The sequence below is a fragment of the Periplaneta americana genome, chromosome 1 (assembly GCF_040183065.1).
Source record: "Periplaneta americana isolate PAMFEO1 chromosome 1, P.americana_PAMFEO1_priV1, whole genome shotgun sequence".
Lineage (NCBI taxonomy): Eukaryota > Metazoa > Arthropoda > Insecta > Blattodea > Blattidae > Periplaneta > Periplaneta americana.
Window position 1 is genome coordinate 139,867,509 of NC_091117.1, and position 12,833 is coordinate 139,880,341.

General features: G+C 33.8%; 1 protein-coding gene across 1 annotated transcript in view; it reads left to right on the forward strand.

The window, feature by feature from the left end:
* The window catches only part of LOC138701452 (pleckstrin homology domain-containing family A member 8), a 28,473-nt gene extending 18,211 nt beyond the window's left edge, over window positions 1-10,262 (forward strand). Inside the window, exons 3-5 of the mRNA XM_069828338.1 lie at window positions 752-870; window positions 3,895-4,045; window positions 8,692-10,262. Of these exons, the coding sequence (XP_069684439.1) occupies window positions 752-870; window positions 3,895-4,045; window positions 8,692-8,874 (453 nt within the window). The 3' untranslated portion in view covers window positions 8,875-10,262. The remainder of the gene's footprint in view (window positions 1-751; window positions 871-3,894; window positions 4,046-8,691) is intronic.
* The last annotated feature ends 2,571 nt before the right edge of the window (window positions 10,263-12,833 follow it).

Sequence of the window (12,833 nt, forward strand, 5' to 3'; positions counted from 1 at the left end):
GCAAGTGAGTGTAATGGTAGACAAACCATATGATATGCATTTCCGTAAATTGCTGCATTTTTAGCTTCTACAGATAATGTAAAATAAAAAAATTAACATAATTTCTTATTACTCTTTTTATTTTACAATTACGAGTATAACAGCGGCTCTATTATTGCCCTTGTAGCTCCACCAACTTGTTGCCTTGTCTGCAGTTGTATAACGTCAGCTGTATAGTCATGGTTCTAAGCAGTGACTTAAATAGTAGTATATCCAGTTAGCATTAAATGAACCTGAATTCGATTCTTTCTGCAAGTGAAGATTTATCTCTCTTCTATAAAAACTGATTATGTTTACTTTTCGTTGTGTTCTCTATGTTGCCCTTAGTTTTGCGTCATTCTGACGCTTTGTAGATAACCTCCCAGGGAGCTTTCATGTAGGATACAAGGTAGACTACTGCCAACATTTCAAAAACTTTAGTGTGGTTCTTTTCTTACATATTTCAATTTTGTCTTTATGATATCAGGAATTATTAACTTACCAGTCTTATAAATTTTGTTAATTTCTACCTTCTGAGACAAAAGGCAACCCAAAAACATTTTTTTTTCTTTGTTTTTACAAATATTTTTAAATCGTGTATTTTAATTGTTATGTTTAATTCTTGAATGCTTTTTAATACATTTTTCTGATACAATTTCCTGAGTACAGACAATGCTGTAGCCATATCTCTGCAGTAGTTGTATCTAAGAACAAATCATGGTTTACATTACAGAAACTAACTCAGCGATATTACACCAATAAAGAGAAACACATGTACCTGAATGACATGATCTTATGTGAAAAGGAAGAAGGGGGGAATTATGCAATAGAGGCGCTTCTGTGGTTAAGAAGGTAATAATACTTTATTTCTATATTTCTCAGTTTGAAGATTATATTTTCACTTCCTGTAAGAAGTAATATAGACCTATGCACCATTAACTGGATGACTAATGCATGACCTTTCTATGCTACATTCCCAGGTCCATATTTCGGCAATTCAGATGAAATTTTGGTAGATAAAGATAGTACTCTGTACTGGGAAAGATTTTCTTGGGTACTCCCAATTCCCCTGTCACAAATTCATCTTTAAATGAAATTTTGATAGATAAAGATAGTACTGCATATTGGGGAAGATTTTCTTGGGTTACTTCCAATTCCCCTATTACAATTTCATCTTATTGTCACCTCTCCAGGAGGGAAATGTGTGACCTACCCAGTCAACATGCTGTAATATATTCTCCAGCCTGCTGAAGGAAAGTGGATAAAGAATGAAATGTATTGACATTGTCCAATTATGCTATATTTTCATAGTAATTATTTAAAAGTGATTCACTATTTTTTACCTGCAAAATTAATATCCTTTATTAGGTAATGAATGTCAAACTCTGCTACTGGTCCAGGATATTTCACTCTCTGATCTACAGTCTTTGTCTGGAGTTGTTGACTGCGTCTAAATACATGCACTTCAGCCATGCATATCTCCTAATAGTTTAGGCATTTTAATCTAAAATTATAAACTATTCTTGTTCAGGAAATATTTATAGTGTGCAGTGCGCAAACTATACTTCACTATACAAATACAATATAAAATAACTTGCAAACGAATGTATTTCTAAATAGGCCTAAACGGAATAATCCAAAGGATTAGGAAAATCCAGTCATCAATGGTCCTGCAGGTCATAAAAGAGAATAATAGAATTTCGGGTTAATGTACATTTCCAAATGATTTCTCATTCCTTTGGAGCCAACATCTTCAAAACGAATGTATTTCTTAAAACAAGTTTTAACAAAAATGTCATTTTTTAGTTTTTGTCGTAAAAATGAAGATTTTCACAGAAATGGTCAATTTTCGCGAAAATTCGCGACAGAATTACAGTCATAAATCAGTCACATTTGTGATACATTGTGCATATATTTCTTGCTGCATCTCTCCATTACATTTCGCGTTTATTGCTACAAAAAACCTGGCGCTGCTTGTAACCCCCTGTTTAAAGAAAGTATTTTGAATGCCATATAGCCTAAAATGTAAGTCGGAGCTAGCTTATCCTACGAATCTTCATATAAATCAGTTCAGCCATTATCATATGAAAAGTACCAAACAATAATACGGACAGACAAACAGACATACAATCAGAAATTTAAAAAATGCGATTTTTGGTCTCAGGATAGTTAATTAAACATGTTAACACCTATTATTTTTTGTAAAAGCGAAAATTACCAGAAAAATTTTGGTTACAGTTTTATTATTAGTATAGATTATTTTAGGTTAATTACAAAAAGTATCATCCCTTAACTTTATCACTTTGATTTAATTTAACCAAACATTATTAAATCTATTACATTTTTTATAGAACTTTAACAAAAAAAAACTTAATGCATGTTGTATAATTCAATAAACACCAGATCACGTGTTTCAATGGAGGCCATGTTTGGTTATCAATTTTGGCATTGAAATAAAAATTAAGACACTCTTAGATGCTTACATTATAAGAACAGTGGACCTACAGAATGCTACTGAATAACTGTGATCAGGTTACCAGACATAAAGTCCAGGATTATAATGTTATACGGTGGAAGGCTGTGATCATGCATAGAAACTGAAAGCTAGCACAAACAAAAGACTTTATGGTGACTACGAGTAATAAAACTAGTGTGCACTAAATCGGATTGAAAATTGTTACTAATGTCAAAAGTTGTAGTTAGCCTGCTCTATTTACAGTAATAGAAATGTACCGGAAGGTAATATGGCAAAACGATGGTTAGAAGAGTTTCAGCTATAGTCGAAGTGATTAATATTAAATAGTGAACAATGGTTAGTAGAAACAATATTATTATGTCCAGAAAGAGAGATTGTGATGAAGGAGCATGATTCGAGAAGAAGGTTAATTAACAGGGAACTGTTAGCATCTGCATCTCAAAATGGTTAATGAACGCGAATGAACTATGACTGGCCTTGTGCTCACTAGACAAGAGAGTATATTGATCTAGCTTTTCATCTTGTTTGCTTTAATAATTGGCATATTTAGATACTCTACTTAAATTAAATTTACATTATGCTGTTACAAATTATACAAATATTAATATCTATAACATAAGTCGTATGCTAAGAAAAGGGCAGGTTAGATATAAAAAGTTGTGAACAGTTTGTCACAGTTGTAGTTAAGACTTTTTTTTTTTTAATTACTTCAAAACTATATAATGAGAAAGTATGTGACATTTCAGATGATACAGTTAATTATGTATGTATCCAATACCTACCCACTTCACTTTACGTGATTCGGGTTCCCCATATTACGGATAGATGGCAGGATTGTGACCCATTTTCTATTTGTACACTACTTCAGCAGGCCACACAGTACATGATGTGTATCTGTGGAGAATTATGTCGTGTACTAGGGTGAGTGTATGTGTGTGTGTAAGTATAGTGTCTGGAATGAGTGATGGTGATGAAGATGAGGAAGGGAGAAGGAGAAACCCAGTGCCGACACATAGCCTGTTCCTGTTGAATAGCACCAAGGGGGCCGCCAGGCTTAACGTCCCCGTCTGACAGGCGAATCACTATCAACAGTGACATATGCCTTCTCTTCATATGTACTGTGGAGAGATTTGGAATTTAATCCAGGCATATTGGTGCACAGTCTAGCGATTAGAAGTTGCGCGCACCGCCATCTCTCTTAGTCCCGAGGTAGAAATTTTACATGAAAATTTCTGACCTTGCCGGGAATTGAACCTGGGCCGGCTAGTCTGGAGGCAGACATGCTACCACAGAGCTAACTCGGCAGACACACAGTTAATTATTATAAGTAACAAAGCTGCATAACGTAATTTTATATTAATTTGGTAATGACATGTTGCAATGCAAAAACTTTTTTTCAGAGCCCTACATTTTATCCATACATTTTTCCAATGTATATTAGAAGATACACGGCAGGGTAAAAATTCTGAAGATTTGATACCTTTTCTGAAGAAAGCCTATGATGAAACCCTGAAAGCCTACCATGGCTGGATGGCCCAACAATTGTTTGGGGTAAGTTTCCTTCCATTAGTTATGTCGTTCCTGTGTCATTTCACAAAAGTTAGTTCTGATATTTAGTGGAGCAGGGAAAGAGATATTTTATTAATTATGCCTTTTTATTTTTTACAATAATTTATGTTTTACTTCGTTTACTTTTTCATTGTTCATCCAATTTTACTAACTATTATTACAGAATGAGATTCAAAAACTTTTTTTTTTATCTCATATTTAACAATATGTTTTAACTGCGAGTTCATCGAATGTCATTGGAATTAGTGGAAGTGAGATGGTATTTTTTGTGAGATAAGATCCAAATTCACCATGAGATTACATGGCATTCGTCTTCCAGTTGGGAAAAATGTTGAGAAAAACCCAACCAGATAATCAACCTAAGCAAGCAACATTGAAACCTCATTAAAGTACAGTCTTGGATCACAAGTTCAGCTCATTACCTCTGGCCTATGCTGATGAACTTCAAACAGGACAGTTATGTGATAGGAACTATAATAGTAGGAAACTTTTCACAGACACTCCTCAAGAATTTAACTTTCTATTTAGTGTTGTCAGATATTTAATCATAAAAATTGCTGGTAAAATTGGATTCCATGTAATGGTATATGTTGTTCCCAAAGAACCTTCTTAGTGTATTAAAAAATATTAATGTAGTATCAGAAGCAAGTTATTTACCAATATTGTTCAGTAATATCGAGTGGCTGTGAAGTGTGTGAACTCCCCTTTATTTTGTGAAGGTTTGTGTTGCCGTGTTGGTAAACTTGGTAACTATGCAGTGGAAGTAATAAACAAATATGGCTGATCAGAGTCTGTATACCATCGAGCAGAGATTTAATGACAGAGATTTTGCTTCATGAAAGACCTCATTTCACTGACACTGTGAATAACATGAAAATGAAATTTCGAGACTGCTTTGATATGGAACTGCCATGGAAAGCAAGTGTTGTGTAGGAAAAATGTGCACTAGCAACGGACAGTGTGAAAGACTGTTCTCGAAATGGCAGACCAATAACGAGGTGGGAAACATACCACATTGTTGGGATATCAGTGCAAAAATCTTGAAAGAAATTCACTCGGAAAAGGTATGCAGAGCTCGGTATTCTTTCGATCATGGTGGATGACATGAAACGTGGTTTAAAGCTAAAGCCTTACTCTCTATTGCACATCAATGAACTGAATGCTGCTGACATGGATGTGCGGAAAGAGGTATGCAGGTTGCTTCTTGCATCATTCCATTTTCATGTCTGTGGAATGTTCATCTTCACAGTTGAGTGTGCTACAACTCTAAGCCATGTGCTAAACTTTTAGGAATTGTACTGGATCCCAAATTATCTTGGGCCCCATATGTTTGTACTAAACTTTCAAGAGTTAAATAACTCTTATTAAGCAAATTGAAATCACTGGTGCCTAAAACATATGTAAGAAGTGCTTATTTTGCCTTCTTCAATAGTATAATAACCTGTGGTATTTCTGTATGGGGAAATGGTTCTAGTACATCTAATGTTCTCCTTCTACAAAAAAAAAAAAAAGCCTTACGTATTTTAACTGGTTCTGCTTCTGATGCGCACTGTAAGCCATTATTCATAAATGAGGCTATTCTGACTGTTATTAATCTTTACATCTTCACCTCTTGCTGAAGGTAAAGAAAAATTTAGCAAATTATTATCACAGATCTGATCTTCATAATTATAATACAAGATACAATTTTCACTTGACTGAATCTAATGTTACACTGGAAACAACTAAAAAAATAATTTATGTCCATGGCAGTATCTATGTTTAATAGATTACATAAGTCTGCACACAGTGTTAACTATAACACATTTAAGAATGTTTTAAAACGCTGGATGATTAATCATCCCTTTTATAGTATTAGTGAATACTTTGAGTCCTCTGTTAATAACGTATGTTTCTAATATAATCTTATTCACTCTATTTTGTTTCTATTATGACTATGTCCATAGTATTTGTATAATACTCATGACTTTAATATAATCTAATCTAATCTATCTCTCGGAGCATGCACTTTCGAAATATCACCTTTTGAAAACCTGCTCTCTGGGGATTCATCAAAAAGAGAGTCTGAAATAATCAATATCACACAACAGAAAAGTTATGAGCTGCTATGGAAGATGTATTCACGCACATGACCCCGATGTCAATCAATCTTCTTAATGTATCCAGCTGGTTTGCTGACAACATAAAGTCCACTATAGTCTATTCAGTTCTTGGTTTTCGTGAGAAATGAGGGGTATTTTGATCGGTGTTCATTATAGATGCCTGTTGCTAGTAGCCAGAGTTGGGGTGTAGTCAATATATACTGCAGGGCTGTGTCTTCTGCAACTGGTACTGATGGTTTTAATTTACTTCTTTTGTGGTTTATGGATGGACAATATAGAAGAATGTGTTCCAGATCTTCATCATGATTATTACATCACAGACAAGTAGGATTATCAGAAAGGTGAAATCAGTGTAGGTACAATTGTGTGATGTCAGAACATGGCACAAAATTCAGCTATGCTATGATAATGACTGTCTGCATACTGGTGTTCTGGGTCCTTAAAACATCAGGTAAATGTTAATATCAAGCATTTAGTAATAACCATCATAATGTAGAAAATAAAGGAAGGGGTACATCCACTTCTCAGCCACTCCGTAGATTTTTATTATCAGTATATGATTAAAGTAGCTTAAAACGAATTAAACCACAATATACAAACTTTTTGGGAGCTGTGATGAACCCTGTTTCTCGTGTGCTTCTTGTTCCTTTACAATCCTATGAACTGATGTTTCAGGTACAGCCACTCCTGTTACTTTAATTGCTGTCTTTGCACATGTTGAATCTTTTTAAAATATGCACAAGAAGTAAATTCATCTCTCCTTTTTTCCTCTATTTTCATCAAGTCAAACATATTAGCGACAATTTTTCAGCTCTGTATACTGTAATGTTTTGAATTTAACCGGTGTTATAGTTTAATTTTATATTTAAAGAAGAGGTGGTAATTTCATAGAAGCAGTGTACTGGGTACAAAGGCAAACCACGAAGCACATATTAATTACAGCATGGTTAAGGTGCTACAGTCTATGCTAAAGAATGTAAAGAGCCCCTCTAAATTATTTTCAAAATACTGTTAATAATTAAGGCTTAGAAATATGTGAAGTACAAATTTCGGTAATTGGTTAAGAGAGGCATCCTTTTACGTAAAATGCCGTTTTTCCGCAAAGTTAACCTCACTCAAAGTATTATTTGTTGTCTTTATGTATTTAATTGGTTTTTGATGCTATTTTTATTTTCATTGAGCATCATGGGAGTTTTTGGGAGCGACAGCATACAAGTGGGGGGGATGGGTTGAGATATATCTAATACATTACTTTGTTAGGTAGAACATAGATCGAATCTCAGCTACATACGAGTAAGTCAAAGGTAAATCCTTTATAAATTCGATGATTCTCACTTTCAAAATCACCTGCTGAACTTATTGTGCTAATTTCGCCTACCCTTATCCCATGATGAAAAAATATAATATTTATTTCTATTATTCACTATTATCAGTGAGGGAAGTAGGAAAAAACCAGAGGTGATATGCTATCCCAAGATTTTCCTCTGGCATACCTCGATTTAAAAAAAGGCATACCCCTTTCCTTACAACATAGACGTAAATGATGTATATAATAAATTGTTTCGTGCAGTCAGTAACGCAAATCTTTGAAGCTTACACAACACATTACAGTTCTTAATAAACTAATTTTAAGTTACTTCAGTTATTATTTACTAGATCATTTTACAATGTCCTTTGAGACTTATCATTTAAAATAATGTTAAAGCTTCAAAGTGTCGTACTTAATTATTAATAAAACGTGCAACAACAAAAATGACACAGTCACTAAATTGGCAGCAATGGCCACCACAAGCTACAGACTACAGCCTTCTATACTTGAAATACTACCGTTGTAAGCATTCCAGGAGTTGAGCTTATCAAATAAACGTATCTAAATACACGTTGAATATAGTTCCAGAAGGCTGTGGTTTACATTTACAAAGCAAACAGATGATACTCTCTGCTGTGAAGAAATGTATAAACAAATTTTTACGATTACATTTTTTCAATGACAGTATGTCATTTTTTACTAATGGTATGTTTTCTGGCCATAGAAACCAGTAGCGGTATTCCATACTGTCACATACTGTCTCACTTCCTTCACTGACTATTATGATATCAGTAACGAAGTGTCGTTCCACACAAAAGCACCCATTTATACGCATATTCACAGCAGCTGGAATTTAGTACACTGTTGCTATGAAATTACCGAAGATGCACATACATCAACACAGCACTATTCAGAAACAGACTGCTCTCACATGCATCAAAATCTTACAAAAATCAAACTTAAAAAAAAAAAAAAAAAAAGACATTACTTATGAGACGATCTAATATTTCATTTCCAATGAATAATTATGTATATACCACTGCTACCATGTCATTGCTGCTGCTCTGATTGTGATTTTGTCTAATATGGCCATTTGTTTCTTCTCGTCATTCTCGTAGTATACTATAACATGTAGTATATAAGAGCCCAATATTACTATTTTACTGGCATGAAAAGTATGTGAAATGTTTGAAAGAATATTGTGTGATTTCATTTAGCTGCTGTCTCGGATGTGCCCGTCCCGCAGTCAGTTGATGCTAACATTAGCATTAGGACGAGAGAATCACGAAGAGCCTGTATTGCGTGAAATGGCTGTCTTCCTACAAGGACTGGATTCTAACATTCAAGTGATTATAAAGCTTTATTTAGAAAATGACTTGGAGTCCAATGCGAGAGTTTAATTACAAATTTATTGTACTTATATCTCAAGTTCTGAATTACCTATTGATTTTAAATTGCCAGTCAAGTGTGAAAAGAGAAAAGCTAGCTTTCATATTGTATCTGGTTGGGTAGGATTTTGAACATTCTCTTACTCATTGTGATATCTCTCGTAACACAGTCGCAGCTCTTTTATTTTTATTTTACATACCGTACTTGTTTTTAAGGAACAGATTTTATCACCATGTACAGATACGGAAATAAAATTTGGAGCTCCTTTATTTTAAGTTCTGCTTACAACACACTGCACATAAACAAGAGCTCCTGTATATACTCTACTTGTGTACAGTCATACGAAATTGTTGCCTACATACAGGTGGACTTCCATCAAGACGCTCCAAGTTTTAATTCCGTATCTGTACCAGAGAAAATCAGTGATATTCTACAATTTAACAGAAAGTAAACTAATTGTTACCTTATTATAGTAATAGATTTGTTTATATAAATTGAATATTGATATTGCATTTGATAATGGTACTTAACCTTGCAAGTCATGAGTGCCATACTATTATTTAACTTCATGGCCTATGATGATATGTAATACTGAGAAAGATGTTAAGTGATATACAGTGTAACAGCTTTTAATAATTCTACAATGCTTGGGAAAAGTGGCATAAGTCAGTATCCACAAACATTTTGTATTAATTTATTGACAACTTACGGAACATCTGCTTGCTTGGGAAAAGAGACATAAGTATTTCTCCATTACAGTAATTCTTGCAGAAAAAAAATAAAATCGACATAAACCAGTGTAAAGACAGTTTTTTTTTTCCTTCTCCTGTAAAATTAATATTTTTGACTTGTGCCACTTTTCCTAAGCAACAGAACTTCTCTCCTTATGTTCATTTCTATAAACACTTTTGTAGAAATTTTGTATAGTGTCTTTAGAATGAATGGTTGTGAATGATATACCCATCCATGTAATTGACATTTATTATGCATTTATTAACAAAAAAAATCAATCATTACAGTATTTAGAATTTAGAGGGGTACATCTTTAAGGCAATACAATTAGGAAATTGCTCAATTTTATTATGACGTATGAATGAGATATCACATTTCTCAGGATATTATAAAACAAACTGCTAAAGACTCTAGAAACCTAAAGGAATTAAATTTTTCCACCTGGGAACTTTTTAAGCATTCTTTCACGAATATTTGGAGAGCGAGTAAAATTAGATTAGTAATAGAAATTTCAAGAAACAATATGTTATATACTTACAAATGGTTAGTCTTTTTGATGACTACATACAATCCGTCGTTCACTTTTGTATTTGCACATGAGTACCTAGTGTTTTGTTATAAACTTGTTAAGTTTAAATAGAAATAAATTATATTTGTTGTCTTGTAATTCTGTTATTTATTTGGTATATTGCATTTATATTGTGATGTTATATACAATAGAACCCTGACTGTCCGTCACTCTATTAACTGATTGGCGGATTATCCATCTTGTCTTCCTCGTCCTTTTTTTTTCTGCAGAAAAAATATCAAGTATTCTCCATTATATTATTACGTATTTTTTCTAGAGAGAGTTATTACAAGCCTTTACTCTTACACAGTATTGTCTACTGTTCAAATGGCCGTACTGTATAACTTGTATGCAGAATGTCTTTTACGAGTGTTAAAAGAAAACTGTTGTGCTAAGTATCCAAAAAAGCGCAAATAATTGAGCAGTTTGGTAAAAGAGAAACAGTGGTGCATCTCGCATCAGAATACGAGATTCAAATTACAACTGTGCGAGATGTAATAAAAAGAGGGTAAAGTGTATTAATTACGTAAATCTACAATATGACACCTCTACTATTCCATCTTGAATCTTGCTTACACTACTTTTAACACTTAATTACATATGATTGATAAAATGGCAAACTTACTAGTGTTAATTATATAAGCACGTGTGGCTTACAGCTGTTTCGGTATATACTGTAAACCATCATCAGAGCCTACCAGATCCTGGCATCATCTAGATATCGTTGCCTGTTGTAGGGGTGTGTTCGTGTCTCAACACACAGATCAGTTTCAGAACACACTCACTATTTGACTCCACTTTTCAACATGCGAACACACCCCTACAACAGGCAGCGATATCTAGATGACACCAGGATCTAATAGGCTTTGATGATGGTGTATAGTATACACCGAAACAGCTGTAAGCCACACGTGTTTATATAATTAACACTAGTAAGTTTGTCATTTTATCAGTCATCTCTACTATTCCTATCTTTTCATAAGCAGCCATCATAAGGAGTTTTCTTTGTCCTTAAAATCCCATCGTTGACAACCAGGCTTAAATTGGTGAACTTCTGATCTGCTACCTATCATGTTAAACACAAGGCCACGGAGAAAATTACGAAACTGTATTATGCACTTCATTTATGAAAATATTTTATGGTACAGAATATCCGATTTTTTCGCTTGAGCCCAACCCACAGTTTTCACATAATATATTTTCGAAGTCATTCAGAGGAAGAGATCGGTGTCAGGTGTGAGTGTAAAAATGAGCAACAAGTGAGCGAGTTCTTCTGTGTTATTTAAATTGAATGTGATTGACTTCGTGGAGAAAATGTATTGACATTTTTTAACCAATTTCTATATTTAGGCCTACTTACTGTTCACCTAATTTTAAAAACTTTATTTCCTTACTCCTTTTATACATATCAACATATAAGACCGTCCTTACTTTTTTTGCATTTAAAAAAGAGAAAAACAGTGGGTCTAATATGCGAGTAAATTTGGTATGAGAAATGCAGAGAAAGATGGAACAGAGGAAGCAATCCTATGTAAACGCTGCCATGCTTTCATGACTTCATTGTGAAGGTAAATAGTTTTGCGAACATTTGAGTGGTTCAGCATTTATTATGTCGTAAAATGTAAATAATAATGCCATACCAGCAGATGTACACCTGGAAACAGGTTTCACTTTCTACAGCGCCATTCAGGCCTATAGTGTATGTTATCTTCAGAACGCGATTTATGTAGCAACTTCCTTTTTTTTCTTAATAGTCTCTTTCACTGTTTTTATTAAATTCTGGATTGTTGACTCAGTTGATTGTTGAACATCTGGATATTTCCATAGAAATATAACACGATACTTTTTGTACGATTTCTTCTTAACTGTATATATCATAAATTAAGATTTACTGTTCTAATGTGTACTACAATGCCACGAACTAAACTGAACTGCACTGAATGGAGGTAAGCTATATACTAATGCTCTAATCTGACATCTTTTCAGCCTGTTATATCTGTCCATACTAGTCAATACAAAACCTTCCCACACTCAAATTTACGTGAGTGAAGCGTGCTTCGTAGCGAACATTCTGTATAAACGTTACAGACGTTTCAAAATTTGCAAAGAAGAGCACTCATTTAAAGTAGGATTCAATCTGAATGATCTGAAAATGAAGTAGCAGTATCTACATCTAACTTGTTCAAAACGAACCATATCTAGCATAATGTAATTTGCCATCTGATACCAGTGTACTATGACATAAACGTAAGACCAAGACCGTTTCCAATACTCAGACCATAATACAGAAATAAAGATGGCTGCTGCTGCTGCGGTCCAACCATTTCCATATATATAGACGGTTCCGCCATATAAGATGTCAAAATAGTTATATTTTTCGTATTTATTAAGTTGAATTACTAAATTGTGTCTTAAATGAATGTCCAGCGTTAATTTATGAGCAATGTTAGGTTCAATTTCAAAGGCGAGACAACAAGATTAGTACAGTATGAGTAGAAACATATTGCTATAATGTTATGAACTTAACAGTGCAAATGCAGCCTGAAAATAGTTTTCAGTAAGTTGAAAATCATACCCTGAACTCTGTACAAGTTAATGCAGTAAATGCAAACGTTCACTAATAGTTGTTGGGCATACAAAAGGATAACACATACTCAAAATCAAGTAACA